Source organism: Anopheles cruzii, chromosome 3, assembly GCF_943734635.1.
Source record: "Anopheles cruzii chromosome 3, idAnoCruzAS_RS32_06, whole genome shotgun sequence".
NCBI lineage: Eukaryota > Metazoa > Arthropoda > Insecta > Diptera > Culicidae > Anopheles > Anopheles cruzii.
In genome coordinates this window covers 5,855,915-5,876,445 of record NC_069145.1, presented here as the reverse complement: position 1 = coordinate 5,876,445, position 20,531 = coordinate 5,855,915, and the positions used below count along the sequence as shown (strand labels likewise).

The 20,531-nt window shown below is 53.0% G+C and overlaps 2 protein-coding genes across 2 annotated transcripts; both read left to right on the top strand.

Moving 5' to 3' along the window:
* Nucleotides 1–10,312: 10,312 nt before the first annotated feature.
* Nucleotides 10,313–19,816, top strand: LOC128274057 (protein unc-13 homolog 4B). Its single transcript, XM_053012143.1, has 10 exons — nt 10,313–10,521; nt 13,604–13,874; nt 16,027–16,367; nt 16,555–16,762; nt 16,838–17,658; nt 17,732–18,248; nt 18,330–18,863; nt 18,930–19,375; nt 19,445–19,638; nt 19,714–19,816. Exons 1-10 carry the CDS (start codon nt 10,439–10,441, stop codon nt 19,806–19,808), a joined length of 3,510 nt encoding a protein of 1,169 aa, XP_052868103.1. The 5' UTR covers nt 10,313–10,438; the 3' UTR covers nt 19,809–19,816.
* Nucleotides 11,497–13,451, top strand: LOC128274058 (succinate-semialdehyde dehydrogenase [NADP(+)] GabD). Its single transcript, XM_053012144.1, has 2 exons — nt 11,497–11,993; nt 12,073–13,451. The coding sequence occupies exons 1-2, from the start codon at nt 11,676–11,678 to the stop codon at nt 13,306–13,308; spliced, it is 1,554 nt and encodes a 517-aa protein (XP_052868104.1). The 5' UTR covers nt 11,497–11,675; the 3' UTR covers nt 13,309–13,451.
* Nucleotides 19,817–20,531: the final 715 nt, after the last annotated feature.

Below are 20,531 nucleotides of genomic sequence, written 5' to 3'. Positions count from 1 at the left end.
TTCGAAACAAACGGAAGTGGACTCATAAATATCGGATGCCCTAAGGGCCGCCAGCCACGATGACTTATTTATTTAACCCATCCACCATAGCGCACGGAAGTTGGGGACAAAGCACTGGAGCTCACGCTACGCAATCGGACCTTTCTTTTGCGTATCTGTGTGTGTTAGTGTGTGGGGGAAAATAAAGCCCACGATTAATTGACTCCAAAATTTCCGAGCCGAAAGGGTCGAATGGGCCTGCTACACTGCTGGAACCAGTTGGAAGATCGAAAGTTCAAGCCTCAAAATCGTGATTTGCCTCTCTACACCGCCACACAATAGTGTAAGCCCCACTAACCAACCAACCAGCGATCGTCACGGTCCGTCGACATCGTAGGCCTATCTCCGTGGGTCGTGAAAATGCAGGTGCCCGTTTCCGGTCGTGCCATCATGTGCTGGCACCCCCCACCGGAGGGCTCATCCGCCGGCGGCTCGTTGGGGTGAAACCTTTGGAGCCATTCCAATCGGATACACCCTCGGGGCGTAGTCGAACAGTGAAGGTTCTAAGTATTCTTCTGGCACAAAATAAAAAAAAAGTATGGTTTTTAAAATGATAAAATAAAATTAAAATACTCGATTGGGAACAGTAACAGGAGAGCATGCCCGGCAAGGTGGAACAGTTTGTGGTAAATATTGTCATGTGGAACTGAACGATAACACTCCAGAACTAGAAATAAATCGATGGGAGCTTTCGCCTGACGTGACGTATGAGTTGGACCTCAAACACTATCTTCGTTATTTTTACATTAACCGTTTTACGTTTCATCAACCCTGTGAGTTTTTTAGTGTGAGCTGTGTTTCGCCTACACTCCCACGTTGAAATTTACACAATCTTCTCCATTTTTTGTTCGAAGAAAGTTCGCCAACTCTCCCGGGGGCACGTCCCAGGGGCCAAGGTATCTCGCTGTTCTCTTTTTTAATGATAAAACGAAGTGTAGTTCGAAACCTGCGCTGAAAGCACGTAAACATATGCACAGGATGCGCTCGGATCGCGGTGGTCAGCGGGCGGCGTCTATTGTTGTGTTTCCATAGCAACCATAGAACCGTGACAGCGTGGTGCGTTTCGCTTGGTTTGCCACCAAACAGCCCTCGCCCTGCCCTCATCACAACTTCTGTCGCGAACGGGTCCGAATCCGAACCGAGACCGCGGCGCGGACCACGATTCCGTACGCTTGCGCCAGTTGTGAAGTGTCCGACGGACAGAACACCCGATTCAGAACGGCGGCAGAGCCAGTGGACCATCAACACGGCATGGTGCAACCCGTTGGTGAGCTGTCTGTTTGTGTTTCGCCGGCGTCAGGCCATCTTAGAGCGGGGCCGGGTGGCGTACTGGTTAATTGATTCGGATCGCCGGCTGCTTAATTAGTGCAATCTGCTCCCCGTTCGCGGAAGAAGCGAACGCGATGTTCGGTGAATTTGTACTGTGGCCTCCGTTCTAAAGAATCGATGTGTCATTCCGTCCGTCGTGCCGGCTAAAGACGCATAAGGCCTGTCCACTTATGGCCAATTTATCGCCGAAATGCGACCTGCGGACGATTTAGTGTGTGGTTTGTGGGGTGTATCTTACTCTCGGCATGGTCGGTGATAAAGTGGCCGCTTCTACGATACGCGGTGAGGGCCTCGTGTTTGCCTGTTTTGACGGCGAAATCCACGGTGACGGCGTACGTGTGCTATCCTGGCGCTGGCTGTGTGGTGATTAAATAAAACACATCACTCGTACCCGTGAGATATAGAACCATCCAACACGATGATGTTACGTAAAGGGGGGCAAACAAACCTGTTGGTACGATTGGATGGCGGTGGCCAAACGCGAGCATAATTGCGGTGGGTGGATTTGTAGGCGAACGGGTGTGTCTCGCGGCTGTGCATTGTGTGTGAGACGATCCAGCGATCGACACCGACGACCGCCGTGCAGTGCACGTGTGTGAGAGGATCGGGATTTGCGTAGCCGTCGCGATCCAACGCGGGCCGGCACCGTTAGTCAGCCCGTCCGTGATGCAACGGATCGAGTGAATAATTATGTTGTAGTGAACCATTTTTGGTTAGTGAATCAACACCTCAGCGAATGTCTGTGTGATAAGCTGAGCGGTGCAAAGAGAAGCTGCGTCATGGTTCGAGGATCATCACGGATCGCATGCTCGGTGCATGATAAGACCTTAGTGTAACGAAGTGATTTTTTTATACAAAATGGACACCAATCTGACGTTCTTCATCACACACCTTTAAGAATATAAAATCCTCAAATCTTCTTTATATCCTTTTTATTATTTTTAATGTTTACAATTGATTTGGTACTCGTCAGATTGTCCGTACGGAGAAGTAGCATTTCTTTGTCACTAGTCAATGCCACCGGAACGGTGTAATCGATTGCGTGCGGGCGAAATGGCTAACCTTCGGCCCAGGCAACCTGTAGGGAGCAGCTCGCTGTGCTGTTGTGCGGAAGGCAATAAAAATCGATCCCTGCGACTGGGAGTGCCAAATTCCTTATACTTAGACCTCCTGTATCTCTGGCACCCATCAGCGCGCTGCGTGCCCTGCCGCGGGTGCCGCGGAGTGCGGAGTGTAAAGAAAGTTTCAGGGTCGGGTAAACAAGTGACTCATCCATTCTGGCATCACACACTACCAGCCCTATAAGCTTTATGCTGGCGGCAGCACACACCGGCGACACTCAACAACGTTTCCCATGCTCCGGTACTAAAACCGGGCGGATACGGGATGTAAAATGAGGGACAAGTTATCGTCACAGGAGTGCCACCGTGAGGTTCATGTTTCGTCTACTTCAATTTAGAACGCTCCGGAAGGCGAGGAATGTAAATTGCCGGAAGTCACGGATCGTAGTACGCTACGCTGTGTGCTGCAAGAAAGCCATCTCATAAATTAGCATGTTTGTTGTAGTTGATGTGGTGTTGGTTAACTCAATTCAATTAATTTCAGTGGTGATGCAAGTTTTCTCCGGTGAAAAGTGCACCCACCTCGCATAGCATCGTATGCATCATGGCGGCCAAGGATGGGGCCACGATGACGAAACTCCCCGGCGGTGTCGTTGTGCAGGAGAGAGAAGTGAAGAAGAAGAAACATTTTCGAAAGATCAGTGCCCCACCCTGGCTACGGGCCCGCCTGAGCAAAGGTGATAAAAGTGCGCCCTGCTGTGGTCTGGCAGTGGCCGAGGCTCCTGAATCCGGGCCACTAGTGACCGAACTGGATGAACGGCAGTTTCAGGATAAATCGGTGCAGTGTGACGATCTGTTGCCGCTGCTCCATCACGGTCACCAGTACGATCCAACGACGCGCAACAGGTAAGTTGAGAGTCCCGAAGGTACCGACCTACTTGGTGACTACTCCTATGAGATTTACCATTTTCAAAGTAATTTAATTTGGTCGGAGTAGGCCTTGATAATAGCAAACATTCCTAAAGGAGAACTACTTTGGCTTTCAACTGAAGTCACTGAACTCCGACTCGAAGTGACACACCGTTGACAATCCGCGACACACGGACGGATGGGTGGTGTCCCCTCCAGCACGGGTTGCCATTGAACTTGTCCGTTGGCGCCTCACTGGTTCGAGGTGTTTCGTATCAGCTTTCTACTTCAGCCCCGGGTGGAAAATGCTGGTGGTGCTGGCGGTCGGCAATAGACCTTCGTCACCGTCGTCGTTCAGATGCCGATGGCCGCATCGAACTCGGTGGGGGAACTCGGAATGTGCTTCAGTTCTGCAGTGCCATCGGGCACGGTTAGTTCGCACGGTTCGAAAGGTAACGGTCCGTAAATTATTGCACTGAGGCAATAGACTGCGTTGGATACGGAACCTGTAGCGCAGTACGGAAAGTGACATATCCCATTCGAATCGGCGCTTACTAAACAAGGGAATGCCCACGGAGAATTGACGACCGGCGGGAATCGGATGTTGACAAAAAACGACTCGAATTGGCCGAATTTTCCGAATGACTAGTGAAGTGTAAACCAAAAGTAACAATTGCAGTAACGTCCGCCCGGGTGACCTCATTTGGGGTTTAAATTCTCGTAACGGCTTCGGCGTAAAAATGGCGGTTTTAGTAAAAGGAGTGTTAAGTTTCTTATCAAACGTAAAAAGGGAACCATCAACTAAAGTTTCTCGTTCTAGCAGCTCGCGGAGGTGTAACGGGCGAGCCTGATAAGAACCGCAATCGTCCTTCATAGATATACGACTCAACAGCACGGGTTGCATACCGTTTTATGGAATGTCTTTGCGTTGCCGGCCTTATTTGTAGAGTTTGTTTATCGTTGTTATTTAAAGTGATTCAGAGCGCAGTTAATTTCTTGTTGTAATGTAATCTAATGCTTCATACCAGTTCTTTTTGCTTTTACAGACAAACGGTGTGAAACATTCAACATTTGACTCTACTAAACCCAGCCTTTTGTCGCTTCTTCCATCAGACATGACGATTGTGCTTGCCATTGTCGTCCACAAGGTCCTATCTACCAGACCAACCTAATCGTTAACCAAATACCCTTCATGGACGACGATCCGGATGAGCGAGCCGTGGCGGCCGGCTTCACCCGCAATTACAATCCCGTGCGCCATCGGAGATCCGGTCGGGTCGAAAGTGCTCCAGCTCCTGTACCTGCTCCGCTGTTTAGAAAGAGTAATGTATTCACCAACACCCTTCCTGACGAGGCCCTGAATGTGGAGCTACGGCAAAGACTGCAATCCCTAGGCCATAACTCCGATCAGCGATCGTCGCTGGACTACAGACTACTGCAGCACCACCAATCGGTGCCGATACCCAACTCGATCGAGTACGATCCGTCGGGTCCAGAAGCTAGACCTCGGGTCACACTCAGAAAACCTCCGCCGACGTACGGAAATGTGACACTAAACGTTCAAATTGCTAACGGGCAGCGGATGGACACCGTGCCGGAGGACGAAGGAACACGCTACTGTCCGGTGCCTCCGGCAAGAAGACACGGTGTTACGTCACGGAACACGATCGCCTCGCAGAGCTCTCTCGACCACGGGCAGCAGTCCGCGTGCCTGGTGCTGGGCATCAATAGTGAGGCCCGCAATCCACTCAATTACAAAATGTACACTCCGTTCTACAACAAACGCCAAACGATGCCAGCGGAACACTTCAAGGTGAGTAGTGCCAGGCGGATTGGCAAACAGAATTCGCGCAACTGTTGTTTTCTCGTGCAGAACTGGCCATCCGAGACCGAGCCGGCAGGACGGTACGAGGACGAGAATGATTTCAACTACCGTGCGCTCAATTACTACGCCGAGGTGGCCAACCAGCTCGATCGGTACGAGCGGCGCAGTAGCTTCGATGCCGGCAGTTCCCAGGTGCTAAATGCCATCGATGCCAACTCCATTATGTACCGGAGCACCAGCGAGAACCTAAACGAGGAGCCGGCCGGCGGTGAGGATCACCCCCGGGACGCAGAGTTGGGTCCCGGTGCGGGTCTACGGGTCAGCACTCCAGGCGGACTCCACTCGAACCGACGGACCGGATTGCTCACGATTAAAAATAGGCCATACGAGCGGAGTCCCGCCGGACGTTCGCAGGCGCAGGCGCATCTGCTCAGCCCACCCCAGGCCACCAGCAGCAGTACCTTCGGACGATGGAGCGGCAGCATACAGAATCTGTTCAGCATCGGCAACCGATCGTCGGCGGCTGGCGGCGGCGTCAGAAGTTGGAGCAAAAGTGAAAACTGCCTGACGGACGTCGGTCAGCGTCGGTCGGCCAGCACCGGTGGACGCGATCGCTCCAAAACTGACCGCCTGTGGTCGGATCGGCTGTGGTTCGGGCGCACCGGAAGGACGAAAAACGGTCGAGCGCGAAGGTCAAACAACTTCCTTACCAGCGGCGGTGGCAGCTTCTTCACGTACAAGTACGACGACGAGGAGGAAAGCGCCTGGCAGAAGTACTTTAGCCTCGGAATGCTGCGCAAGATGCGGCCCCAGAAGCCGGCGAAACCGGGCCAGTCCAAGGACCGCAGGTGAGTTATTAGTCCGAGTTTGCCGTAGCCTTGTGTTTGGTGAAAATTTTGATGCTCAAGTGGTGTATGCTTTATGGGTGCGCGCAGTGTAAAAAAACGTTGCGATCTATTGATCGCTGGTGATCATTCTATGGCACGATCTTCTATAAATAACATGCGCGTGCTAATGTTTGGAATTACTGATTTACCGCAAACATTAGACCAAACTTAAAACTGTGGTGAAAGTGTAAATAGCCCCGCGGCATCAATTAATGCTTTGGTGCAGAAAATCCCCGTTCCTTTCATAATGTTTACATTTGTCTGGCTTTCATTGGCCACCCGTCTGGCCCCGATGCTCAAACACGGCAACGAGAAACAATTAGCGATTTGCTTATATTCTTTAACCATATTCGCGTTAACGGCAGGAACACCAGAGATCGTTTCCGCAATGAGGATCACATCGCAAGATAAAAGAAATCCCCGTCGAGAGTGCTCTTCACGGTATGTTGCGGCTCATGGGAGAAAAAAATAAACAATGGTAAAACCCCGGAGTGATCCCAAATGGTGAAATTTATAGATGGAGCCAAACTGTATGCGACGGGGATTTTTAGCGATATCTCCATTTGTTCTCGTTCTCGGTCCGGGGAGTCCGTTCTTCCCCGACCGATAGCATGTCTGAAGATTTATGCTTTTTGTCTAACTTCTTCTTCTTACTATGCTGCTGATAAACGACTCTTGCCGCCCGAGTCGGCAAATTTCGACAAAAATGCAATTTTGGAACCGTCAACTCAACACCCGGCCAACACTGTGTTGCCCAAAAGGAGCGCCTCCGCGCATGTGACGTCACTCGAAGCCGGTGTTTGATCGCGCGTATTGGGTACGCGTAATCGTTTCACTTCGCTGCACACCGCGGTCACTAACACAACCGCGGCGGCGGCGAGCAACCCGCGCATTGTTTCCGCAAGGTGTACACCTGTGCTGCGTAATGCAAAGACCTTGCTAATGTTAACAGCGGTGTGACGGGGTCATTGTTGGGTGGCCGAAGGTTTGCCGTGTCGTCAGCATGTGCCCATGCCTAGCCCGACCCTAGGATCGGCGAACCGTGTTTTTGGGTCCACGCCGCAAAGGTCACCGTCGGTTCCATTTCCATCGTTGCACAAGCCACATAATTTTCTGCCTTCGCCTTGATGGCACGTGGCTCTGTGATTAAGCATAAGAAATACTTTGGATGCCTGCGGAAGGCCTTCGTCACTACCGGTTGAGGTATTCACGAACAAATCACGAATAGGTTAATATTCTTTGGATGATCTTTCAAACCCTTTTTTGGGGGGTCTGTGATTCAGGAGTCAGACAGACTGAAAACGTCTTCAACTATTTTAACAAAGAGTACAATATTTATGTTATTTATGTACAATCCGTCGTTTGTGACTGTTGAATCAACAAGTCAATAATTAACTAATACAATGGAAGTAGATGGAGGAGACACCGGGAGACGAAGTCGACGGAGCAGAGAGACCCACGGATTTCCTTATTGGCCACAATTAATCGGCGAGCTAACTTTTAAGGTCTGAACCATAAGCAGCAGTCGAAGTCGATCACTCTGGTTGGTGCCGTTGGTGGATCGGTTGATCAAGTTTCCCTTTGAGTGTGAGGTGCGTGCCGTGGGAAGCCCTTTCTTGGGTCTAGGTCACGTACATGGTTTTTGTTGAACGGCAGGCGTGATCGTTTTAACCTTTTCAAACCGCACCGCCGCACCGCGCCGTGAATTGGGAAGGGCGAAATTTGATTTTAAACAATTCCCTCAACGTACCTTCAAACGTCGGCTCAACGTAATCTCCATTCTAATTGCGGCGTGGTTCTGTCTACTTTTCTAATGAGCTTCCCATTACCGGGGTGCCATTGGGAACGCAACCTGCAACTAAATTGCCCACCCTCGGTACACGTCTTGAAGACGAGGTGACATGAATTGATTATGCGATCGGTCACAATTTAGTAGCAGGAAAAATGCGTTCATTTAATGCATTCTGCGTGCGTCGTACCGAGAAAATGTTTGTAAACAAATCGGGCACAAATCAAAACCCTGGTGTCATAAATGCGTGTACGCACTACTTGGGCCCCGTAGCCGCGTCTCGCTCGCGCACAGCTGACGATCGCAGATCGGCGATCGTATGCGGACCTCTGTTTGTGTGCCGCGCGTTTGGCGAGTGTTGGTTTCCCATCCGAGTGTGGCTGTGTGTGGGCAAACGGCGCGGGACCTTCCGGGTCGCCGTCGCCGCGTTGACGCGGCGCGGTGTTCAGTATCGTCGTTGCATCCGATCGTGCGGTAGATCGCGGTTTAGCTCTCGTCTCCGTGTCCGAGTATTGTGTGTCTTGGCGAGAGGAAAAGATTTGCGTTGGTCGCGTGTAGGTTTACGGGCAGTTTTCGAGTGGAGCCAACAATCGATCGTTCCCAGATTCAGTGTCCCAACCCCAAAAACCCGTCGAGAGCTGAGTGTGAAAACAGTTTGTGAAAGGCAACCACGAAAGGAGGCCATCCCGGAGCCAACCGTAGAATCTGTCCGTTTTGTGCTTACGTCAACGATATCCCTTTTTTTGGTTGCTTTTGGTTGGTTTTTGCCAGCAAAAGTAGCAAACGGCGAGCAATAAACAAAGCCAACAACGCCACAGAGAGGTATTACCCGGTGACCGGTGAGATTCGCCGGGAATGAAGAAGAGATAATAAGGGAGAAACAGCGGCTTTTCAACCATTTCCGACACATTCTAACGAACGCTCGCCGGAGGGGCGAATCCAGCATCATCTCGGTGGCATGTGACTTGCTCTTAGCACTTCCGGTCCCACGTTACTTTTTTTCGTAGATACCGTTCATGAGTCAGTCGCTCACGGCTCATTTTAACGTCTACTTTGTACTCGGTGGCTTATATTACCGTCTTTATGGGACGACTTCATCGAATAATTCCGCAATGCCAAAGATGTCCATATAGGATCGTGGTGCGTGTTGCTCCAACCGCCCGAATGACGAACGCGGGTAATTTCGCGTCGTGAATGGAAGCTGTTGTCCGCCACGGAACACCCACCGCCAGCCAGCCGGCACGAGCTCCGTGAGTCAATAGTGGCACCGGACGGACCGGACGTAACCGGCAGACCGTGGCGGACGTGGTTTCATTGCGCGATGACGCCGCCCCGCGATGATGATGTCGACCGGCGGGGAATTCGGAAGACGGTCTTCGCTGGCGCGCCGGATTCGGAATGTGATTGCGTCTGGAATAAGAACTCGGCTTGCACTTGCCGTGCGTTTTGGGCAATTGTACCGACCAACCGCGAGCTCCTATCGCTCCTATGTGCTAATGGGAGCTGTTCCGTTTGGCACGCCCGTGTTTATCGTGCCAATGCGCGCCAGATCTGACCGTAAACACCACCACGATAGGTGGTCAGTCGCGGGCGAGCGGCATGCGGCAGATTGTTTGCCGTGTTTCGGTTTCGGTACAGCTACAATCATTGTTGTTTGTTCGGGGGCACCGTGCCCTAGTGACATCACCGTCACTAGGTCCCACTATGCAGCGAATTGTTTAACGATGATGAGTAAATCCTAGGCCTGGCAACTACCCGCCCGTGGCCAACCCACCGAGTTTGTAATGGTTTAGTAATCACAATGGCGATCACTGCGATGCATCTTAATCGCTACACAATTTGCTACATAAATAGAGGGCTCAGCTTGTTTGTGGGGTTCTTACCGCATTCCCACACACTGGTGAGTGTGTTGTGATGACAATAGTACTAAAAGAACTAGAAAAGCTCATTTTATGAGCAGACTAAGCGAATTTTAGTGCGAAGCCCCCCACATACGATGCATTTGAAAGCTTTTGCGTGTCTTGAACGCGAGGAATCTTACATTTTCAATCAGTGAGTAATCGGTGCAAGAAAAAACATGAGCGTGATTGTGCCCTGGAAGGAATGTTCAGCGTTCTAGCCCTCGTTGATCGGTTTGATAGACGCATTTAAAATTGTAATGATCATCGCCACGATTCATTGCATTCCGATCCAGCCCGGGCCAGTTTAGCACATGAACTGTGGTTCCATGTTTTGGAGGAACGAATGCTTCATCTGATCTCCGTTTAATGCTCGAATTACCTAACTTAGACGATCGAGCTCCATCCAATCAATTGCCCAAGAAATTGGGTGGCCGCTTAGACAAAACCTGGTCGACTGTGTGGGGCTGCGTTTTGAAATGTGTCGGGAAGGTTGAAAACAAGCGAAAACCCAATTAACACCGCCGGTCCTAACACGTATGTTTTGTAAACTAAAAAAATATGTAGCAGTAGCGCGACTGCAAGGCGGCGACCGTAGACGCTTTGCTCCCATTTGAAATCGACCGCCACCGCGCAGAAGAAAAGGAGAACCACAGTCCGGCAAGTTCTTTCAGTGCGAATCGATTCTCGGCGCCGTCAGCATGGACGAAGAGGCAATGTGGAAAGGTTTCTACGACAAGATACAGGAGCAGAAGCAAAAACCACCGACCGAGCACCAGTCCATGTATGTAAATCAAGCTTTTTGTATAGGTAGTGCTAAGTCCTTTTTGCGGCAATGTTAATGAAGGCGTGATGAAGTGGAACGAAAACCTGTTAAACCGTGGCTAAAGTGTGTAAAGTAACCCGAACGTATCGATTCAACCGAGTGCCGAGCATTACGCCGGGCGAATGTACAATATTCGCGAACAGTGAAAACTGCTCACGACGTTTTTCACGATGCAGCCAAACGATTTTCAGGTTTTCCCTTTCGATCGTAAAAAAACGGCCTTTGCAGGTCGTCGTCGTCGTTGTCGGAAAGCATGCGCAGTGGCAACCAGAGTCTGCCGGTCACAGTCGCGTCGCGGTCAAGTAATTTACACTTACAGACTCCGATTCTAGCCGATCCTCGGACCGATCGTATTTACCGGTTACTCAGTAAATCTCGAGTGCAATAGCGCCCCCTCCGCTGCTGCTTCCGATCAGATGATTGCCGGTGCCGGGTTTTTACGTTTCGGCCTCGGGGTTTGTGTTCGTGTGCCTGGCGCTTGTGCCTGGCGCTTGTGCCTCTGTCGTCTGCATCGTCTCGTCAGAAGAATAATCTCTTGCGTTGCACTTCCACAGCTTCCATCTTTTATGTGTGTGACTAAGATAACGACGATCGGCACAATTAGAAGCAATTTCCTTAGCAATGCGGGTCAAATAAATCTCCACCTTAGAGTGCCATCACACGATTCGAACAGGAAGTTGACATATTTTGTCTTAAAACCCAAAACTTATGCTTTTTAATAAATTTAAAATGTTCGCCCAACCGCAACATCATTCGCATCATTTGAAGCCAGCTTGAACTCGTGAACGATTCGATTCTGTCAAATTGTGCCGTCTGCGCGCGTGTGCCAGTGTGAGTGATGCTGTCAGTCGCCGAGACAGATGCTGTCAGTTTTCGCTGTTGTTTTGATCCGAACGTTCCGCTGTTCGACAGAGCGAAGTTTGTGGCGGGCAAGGTCGTGACGACGAAAAGTCGGTTCGTCGGCGGCAGTTCCTGAAAATCATCTCTCGGCGGTCGTGTTCGCTAATCAATTCGTCAACCTTTCGTGTAAGCGTCTTCCTATCTGCCACCCCGATTGTGGACGGTTCGCATTAGATAACCCAGGGCAGCGCGGTATCGATTGGCACGAAAAGATGCTCCGAACGGTGGCGGTCTGCTCGTTGCGGCGCAGTTTAAAGTGGAATTTTGCCGCAACCGGAACCCGCGGGCTGATCAGAATGTTGCACAGTAATCCGCTCGCCCAGAGCCAGGCGTTCGTGAACGGACGGTGGGTTGGAGCCCGTTCCGGTGTTACGTTCGATGTGCAAAATCCGGCCAACGGTCAGGTGCTGGGCGCCGTACCGGATATGGCACGTGACGATGTCCAGCAAGCGATCGATGCGGCGTACGATGCGTTCTACGAAACCGGGTGGCATAACAGCACCGCAAAGGAACGGGCGGCCCTGCTGAAGGTTTGATACGGCCACCGCGCCGCGCCGCTCAATTGGCGCTCTATTAGGTTCAATTAAAGAGTCTCCCTTTCCGCTTCAGAATTGGTACGCGCTGATGGAGAAACACCGTCAGGAGATTGCGAGCATCATGACGGCGGAATCAGGCAAACCGATGGCGGAGTCGCTCGGGGAAACGGCGTACGGCAACTCGTTCGTCGAGTGGTTCGCGGAGGAGGCGCGCCGCATCTATGGCGAGATTGTGCCGTCACCCGTCGCCAACCGGCAGGTCATGCTGACGCGCCATCCGGTCGGTGTGGCGGGCCTCATCACACCGTGGAACTTTCCGCACGCAATGATTACGCGAAAGGCGGCCGCTGCACTGGCGGCCGGCTGTACGGTGGTCATCAAACCGGCCGAAGACACACCGCTGACGGCGCTGGCTTTGGCCCGGCTGGCCGAGGAAGCCGGCTTCCCGAAGGGCGTCATCAACGTGATCACCAGCAGCCGAACGCATGCGGCCGAAATCGGGCAGCTGCTGTGTGGAAGCGACAAGGTGGCGGCCATTTCGTTCACCGGGTCGACGGAGGTCGGCAAACTCCTCTACCGGCAGTGTGCCGAGGGCGTCAAGCGGATCGGTCTCGAGCTGGGCGGCAACGCGCCGTTCATCGTGTTCGAATCGGCCGACATGGAGAAAGCGCTAACCGGAGCGATGAACTCCAAGTTCCGCAACTGTGGCCAGACGTGCATTTCCGCCAACCGGTTCCTGGTGCAGGACACCGTGCACGACGAGTTCGTGGAGAAGCTGATCGGCCGCATCGGCAAGCTGCGGATCGGCGACGGAAGTCACGATGGGGTGCAGATTGGTCCGCTCATCAACCAGGCACAGCTGGGCAAAGTGGAACGCTTTGTGTGCGAAGCGAAAGAAAAGGGAGCCACGGTACGGTGCGGTGGCCGCCGGCTACCGGAACACGGGCCACTGTACTACGAACCGACCGTCGTGACGGATCTGCGCGACGATATGCTCCTCTACAATGAGGAAGTTTTCGGACCGGTCGTGTCGGTGGTTCGTTTCAAAACGGAACCCGAAGCGCTGGCCATCGCCAACGGTACTCGCCGCGGTTTGGCCGGATACTTCTTCTCGCAGGACCTGAACCAGGTGTTTCGGGTGGCGCGCGAACTCGAAACGGGCATGATTGGCATCAACGAGGGCCTGATTTCGGCCACCGAAGCGGCGTTCGGTGGCATCAAGGAGTCGGGCGTTGGACGCGAAGGTTCGCGCCACGGAATCGACGAATACGTTTACATTAAGTATCTCTGCTATGGCGGTCTGCAGTAAAAGCCGCTCGCCGCTAGTCACCGCGACGCGCTGAACTTGGCCTAGGCCGGGCCTAAATCCATCTCACGTCTTCCATTCGCTCGGACCGCCGTTCGATAGTACCGTTAAGCAGTGAATGTTCATGTTGCTCATCATAAATAAAGCTTCGTAGTGATGGGCCACAATTCCCCGGTGGCCCCATCGTGGCAATGTGTTCCCGCGTTTCAATTAGATCTTCATTCATTTCCCGCGGCACATTCGCTCGAGTTTTCATTAACACTCCGTTTGTTCTCCGTCTTTACCGTCCCGTGGACAGCATTCAGGATCTGGATGGTAGCTTCTTCGAGAAGTTTGGCTCGATTCTGCGCCAAAAGTCGATCCAGCACGATGAAAGCATACGGGCCGAGCTGGCGCCGCTGCCGGATGATGATGCGGCGGACGACGAAGAACCGATCGGCGAAGCGTCCGGTGGTTTGCCACCGGTAGCGGAAGCGGACGACAGTGGCAACGAGACACTGGCCGACAGTGAATCCGAGGACCAGCACGACAAACAGGCCGAGTTCATCGAGGATGCGTTCGGTTGGAATGTAAGTGGAATCGCGCGTAACACGATCTCATCAATCGGCACGCGGCGCATCATTACGGCACGGGGACGATAGATTGGCTTTAATATGGTCGCGCGTCATCGGTGGCGGCTTTTTGGGGCCTCGCAAGAGTTTCGGTGTTTATCTAAAAATACGAACACGTGCGCAGTGTGTTGGGTTGCGCACCAGCTTTTTAAACCTGCCGCTACCGTTGCGTGTCTGCGTGGCGCTGGCAACGTGGACGCTATACTATTAACCTTGATATTTCCACAAGGTCCCGCTCCGTGTTACGGGGTTTGACCGCGATGATCTATGTTGCCACTCGTCGAGGTACGAAGCGAATTTTGGGGGGATTTTCACAGTTACTAAACAATCATTTGACACCTTTTTGGGGTGTTTTAAACATCACTTTCATTATTTCATTTTATTTTTAGGTGTCTGTGGTGTTTACACAAATCTTATTGCATTACTTTCACCCAGTTCCACATTTTATGGTAAACATGATTGGCAAAGGCGAACGAACCGACGGAGGTTGCTCTCGTTAGCTGTTTATTTGCCTACCGCGGCCTTAATGGCCATTGGAAACGTAAATAAATTGAGTCCCGTGCGCTGACAACGACTCAATTCGATCTAATTCTGTTTGTACAACAAACCAGCCGATCGATCGATCTTAGCCGGAGCCGTGCCGGTTTCGAATTCCGGACCGTCCTGTGCATACGCCGGCGTGCATAACCTACTCCAACATAACCCAGTCTGGGGTAGCCAGACCGGGCCGTTCCGTCGGCTCCATAGAGCGAACCTTGTCGTCGTCGTCGTCGCCGGTGTCGGTGTCGGATCCGGTCGCTTGCTGGCTGGCGGGCTGAGTGGCAAGGATTTTTCCGCGCAGGTCACACACTGCTAAGCTTATTTATATCTTCGTCAATGACGAATCGAATCGCATCCGTTCGGAAATCTCTGCGTGTGCCGTGCACCGACCGGCACACACAGGTTCATCCCGGGGATGTGGGTTCCTGTGATCCCCTGCGAGTGTGGCCAACATCCTTCCGAGCCGGAGTGTCGCGGCGTTCGGTCAGTTACGATCGTGCCGTGGTGCCGGGTGGTGTGCCGTAAACAGTGTTTTCGCGTGGCGATTCGGAACTTCCGAACCCTCCCGGGAAGTAGTCCACCACCGATCCGCGGCCGTTCCAATCGTTTGACGAAATTTAGTGGCGCTTCGCGTTACGTAAACTTCCCGATCTTCCCGATCGCAAGTAATCGATCGCCTGCCGGAGCAATTGGCCTCCCATAAGTTGGCCGCCCGGGGTTGGTCAAAAGCGTGTATCGTAACCGTTATCGGCGTTACGTTATGAAAATAGAACGAATCATTTGGCGGCCACTAGCCGGGCGCTAGAACGGGGTCTCACCCAGAGTGTGGCCGTGTAAAAATAAAATACTCAAATTTCGCACGTTAGGCAGTTCGCGTGGTGTTTTGCGCGGCCACATTGCTGTGCTGGGTGCGGGATGAGAAAAAAGACCTGACCCCAAACGAAACAGGACGACCGACCAACCAACGAGCACATTAACCTTACACGGTGACACGGCGGGCGTACGGCGGTTCGATTATGTTTTATTAGTGGCAAAAAGTGTGGCAAACAAATCGATCGGATGGTCCCGGGGGGCGCCCACCGTTAGTGTTAGTGACACGGTCGCCCATCGCGGCCCCAGCGTTTATGTAACGCGGCGATCTGCGGCGATCGATTGGCGTGGCTTGCGATCCACCAACGAACCATGAGTACCTTCTCGTTGCCACGGTTAATCCAAGGCGGTGGCCATAGCGGGAACAAGAGGTTCAACCTAAAGTTCGGTGGTCTTCGGTTGACCAAATCGTTCCGCAGTTTGGACCGGCGGGAGAAGGTGCCGAATGCCTTGCCGAGTCCGCCCCGTCGCCAGTCCACCACGACGGTGGCATCGGAAAATCCGTACGCGATCAACAGCCAACAGCATCGGCCGGGGCGCGTCCCGTACCATCCGTTCCGTGGGGTGCGCAAGGAAGAAATCGATCAGAAAGCCAGCATGATCGTCCATTCGATGACCGTAATGAGATTGCTCGTGACGCCGGTTCTGCCGAATGAATGTCTCATTTCTTTTTCTCCCCCCGTCGGTTCTCGGCGCCCAGATCGAGGAGCTGTACGAGGAGATCCTGTTCGAGAGCATCCACAACATCGGATGCGACGACGAGGAACTGAACGTGGACGTCCTGTTCCCGTACATTCAGGAGGCGTTCAAGATGGCGGACGATAAGCACAACGAAATCCTGGACATTGCGCGCAACAAGGAAGCGCCCGAGATACGGCTGAACGTGGAGATCGTCGAGGCGAAGGACCTGGAACCGAAGGACTCGAACGGGCTGTCCGATCCGTTCGTGACGATGTACATCGCGTCCAATCCGAACCACCGCTACAACACCTCGGTCAAGTCGGGCACCCTCAATCCGGTGTGGGAGGAACACTTTTCGCTGTAAGTAACGCGACCTCTGGCCAGGCGACCGCAACCTACAAACCAAGCGAAAGTGAGGAATGTAACGTTTGCGAATCATTCTCGCTCTCAGGACTGAAGGTTGCTGTGTGTATTTTTAAGCAATCCGAAGCAACTGACCACATGACCACCACTAGATTATTGAAGTTACCATCTCTTCCCTTCGCAGACCGATCGCGGAAGATGCGAACGATGCGAACCTCATCGTGGAGGTGTGGGACTTTGATCCGGCCGAAACGGTGAAGGAGAAGATGAACAAGCTGTTCGAAGTGAAAGGCGTCCGGGGCCTGCGGAAGCTGATGAAGGAAATTGCCCAGACGGCATCGACCGGAAAGCACGACAACGAACTGATCGGTCGCACCAGCATCCCGTTGAAGGTGAGGAATCCGAATACGCGGCTCGGGACCGAGGGTTGCGTGACATTCATTCCACATTCCACCATTCCATTCCAGTCGATTCCGGCGTCGGGCATGCTGATGTGGTACAACTTGGACAAGAAAAACAAACTCCGCCGCCAGGGGACGCTGCGAATAAGACTGAACTTTAGCTCGGAGAAGAACAGCCAGGTAGCGGCCCAGGAGCACCGCCATCTGTTGCGGGTGCTGCTGCTGCACGAGCTGGAATCCTCGAAGGTGGCCCCGTACTGGTGGTCGGGCAAGTTCACCATCCAGGGCGAAGCGATCCTCACGCAGCACTCGGCCCAGAGCGGGCTCTCGTCGACGACCGAAGCGTTCATCCAGTGGTCCGTGTTTGCGGCCATCCACCAGGATCACCCGCTGTCGTTCGTGCTGTTCGACACGCTGCTCGAGAAGCTGGTCCGCCCGATCCAAACGCTGTCGGTGTCGGGCGAGGAGCAGAAAAGTTTCTGGGAGGGCACGAAGAAGCTGCTACCGTCGTGCTTCTCGATCATCCGCAAGCTGCGTAAGCGCAACACTGGCGATAAGCTGGCCCTCAAAACGTTGACCGGAGTGCTGAACATTATTGCCAAGGTGGCGCTACTCGAGCCGCCCGAGGGCACGGATCTGTTTCCGGTGCAGCTGTACGGGTGGGTGCGTCGACCGACGGGCGGCACCGAGCCGAACTGGGACATCCGCGAGGCACTGGCCAGCGCGGTGGTGTCTGGTGCGGAAGATTTCTTCGGCGGCATCAAGGAGGGCCACTTCCTGCAGACGGGCACCGACGAGGATCGGTTGCAGAACTTGATCAAGATCATACAGCTGGTGCGATCGGACATCCAGAAGTCGATCGAGTACTACGATAAGACATTTCAAGAGTGAGCAGCCAACTACTGTCCCTACTTCCTTCGGCACGACAACACTTGACCCCTCTCCGTGATTTTTTTTCAGAATTATGCATTTTCCGTACACGAAGGAGCTGTACATTACGTACGAGTTGAAGCTGGCGGAGCTGATCAAGCCGACGGTGGAGGACATTTGCCGGAAGCTGAAGCGTATCGAGTTGCCGGAGGCGGGCCCTAGCCGGATCGGGGGCGACAGTGGGTTCATCGAGTTCGAGGACATCAACATGGGCACGACACTGTTCGAGCTGTACCTGGTGCTGAAGCGCTTCTGTACGCTCGGCACGGCGCTCAGTCCGGACGAGAGTAATTTTGCGATCGACGAGTACCACCGGTGGTTCATGACGGGTGTAACGCACTGGCTGGACATTGCCGTGTACAAGGCGCTGACGCGCATCCACAAGGCGATCGAGCTGGACAAGCTGCAACCGGTCGACGAGACGGTCAAGTACTCGTCGTCCGCCGTCGACACGCTGGCCATCTTTTATCAGATCAAAATCTTCTGGCAGCAGCTGGCGTGGCCCGACGTCGAGGGTGCCTACATCTTTGTGGCCAAGATCGTTGACGTAAGTAGGAAGGGGGGAGGGGGCATTAGAGTGCTACTGCACGGGTATTGACCGGGCAACGGGCTTCCCACCTTAACACAGGATATCTGCCGCTGTTGCGTGTTCTACGCCGACCGGATGTCGACGCGCGTCGAAAAGCTGGGCGTGGTGGAGAATGTGTACGAGAAAAAGTTTGAGGTCACCCCGGAGTGGTGCCTGGCGATCAACAACATCGACTACATCCGCCAAAGCCTGAAACCGTTCACGACCGACCTCGGGGTGGACGAAATTCTGGCCAAACTGGGCGACGTGCAAAGCAGCATCGAGGCGGACCGATGCAAGGAGACGCTGCGGGCCGTGCTGGACAACGCGATCGACACGGAGCGGAACAAGATTCTGGATCTGGTCGAGAAGCTGGCCCGCAAGATGGCGCCGGCCATGCGGCGGTTCCTGGTTGAGGGGGCCGAGCTGCTGCAGCAGGACTCGAACTCGCTCGATCGGTTGATGATGTACATGGAAGAGTCGCTGTGCGTGCTGAACAGCGAGCTGAACGAGCTCAACTTTGAGCGAGTGCTCGACGCGATCTGGGCCGAACTCACGACGATCCTGTACGATCTGATCCAGAGCAACTTGGACGTAAGTTGGGGTGACTTTTGTGGCGTTCCTCGCCCATTCCTAATCCAGAAACTCTCGTCCCCACAGAAACGCCGGCCTCCGTCGTTCTTCGCCAATCTGCGCGACACGCTCCACCTGATGGTGACCAACTTCAAAACGACGCAGAACCGAGAATCGGAAACCGCGGCCGATAAGGAGTCGCTGGCGCACATTGAGCGGTTGCTGCAGCTGCACGGGTACGAAACGACCGATCTCATCCACCAGTATTACGTAGATAGGCTAGAGGAGCAGAACCGGGACGACGCGCCGGCCACCTACGGCATGCTGACGGTGCAGTGCTTCTTCAAGGAGAACGTCCTCGAGCTGGAGATAGTGAACGCGCGCAACCTCAAGCCGATGGACGGCAACGGGTCGTGCGATCCGTTCGTGCGCGTCCACTTCCTGCCGGAGGAGCGGTTCGTCGGGGTGGCGAAACCGAAGACACAGTGCCAGAGCAAAACGCTGTTCCCGCTGTACGATGAGAAGTTTGTGATGTGCGTACTCTCCGGGGGGGAAGCAATCTGCGAACCTCAATGATGATGTGGCTCGCTCTTTTTTCACAGAACCTTCAGCTCGGAACAGCGCGCCATTCCGAACGCGCTGATCATGTTCAGCATCAAGGATAAGGACCTGTTCGGTATGTCCAACCAATACCTGGCCGAGTGCTATCTTAGCTTCCAGGAGATCGCCGACATTGCGGGTGACACGGGCAAGATTGAACAGAAGCACCTCATCCTAACACGCCCCACTCGGATGGGTACGAACCGAACGCTCTATCATCGCTGTATCATCGATCGCTAACGTCACTTCCGGCTGATTCTTTTTCTTCCAGATATCGACTGTCTCCGTGCGCTCGAGTACCGCCAGGGTGATAAGCAGGCCAAAGATTTTATCAAAAAACTGAAGCAAAAGATGAGCGGCCAGTAGCGAGCGGCAGGCCAACGCCACACGTCCCAGCGTCACCCGGGGACAGGCCGAGAAGCGAGAATTGAAATTAGCCCCCCTCGTGGGAATGTTTAATGTGAGCCTATTTATACCCGTCGTCGATCGTCGATTGTTTCGTGACACAAATTGAATGTATATGTGTGTAAGAGGTACCATTCTACGAAATAAAAGAACTGGAAACCGTAACCTAACTTACGTGCGCTGCGTAGTTACGTACTGTTTGCTTTTTTGAACTAGCATGTCAAAATGCTCAGTTCCGTGAACATCCGTTCCGAATTGTCATAATTAAATATAACGCAAAATTAACGCAAAAAAGAGCCGACAGAAAATGTTTGTTTAATATTGCCGGAATGTTTGAATCGAAACTCATAATGGCGACGTGCGTCTTCCGTGTCCAGCTTTGTCGGCCCTTTTCTGTTTACTTTTGACCACTGTACCGCTCCGAATCGCGCGAAAGGCCGAGCCGCGATGGATGAATATTACCGCACATCATTACCGTGGGACGCGCGAAACCTGTTTTGCGTGGCTTGTGAAGCTAACGGGACTTTTAGATTTTTTTTTAAATTTTGATCGAAGGAAACTTTCTTGTGTTTGCTATCATCAATCAGCGATCGTCACTCAGCGATCAAATTGAGGTGGAAGATGGCGTCGCGATACTCGTAAATCACGATTGTTTAAAAGTAACGCTTAGCAAATTGTAACGAG

Excerpts from the sequence above, each read along its gene's own strand:
- LOC128274057 (XM_053012143.1), top strand. The coding sequence starts at position 10,439 with ATGGACGAAGAGGCAATGTGGAAAGGTTTCTACGACAAGATACAGGAG. Across the intron at positions 13,875-16,026 it reads AGGATGCGTTCGGTTGGAAT|ATCGAGGAGCTGTACGAGGA; the intron begins GTAAGTGGAATC and ends CTCGGCGCCCAG. Across the intron at positions 17,659-17,731 it reads TACGATAAGACATTTCAAGA|AATTATGCATTTTCCGTACA; the intron begins GTGAGCAGCCAA and ends ATTTTTTTTCAG.
- LOC128274058 (XM_053012144.1), top strand. The coding sequence starts at position 11,676 with ATGCTCCGAACGGTGGCGGTCTGCTCGTTGCGGCGCAGTTTAAAGTGG. Across the intron at positions 11,994-12,072 it reads AACGGGCGGCCCTGCTGAAG|AATTGGTACGCGCTGATGGA; the intron begins GTTTGATACGGC and ends TTTCCGCTTCAG.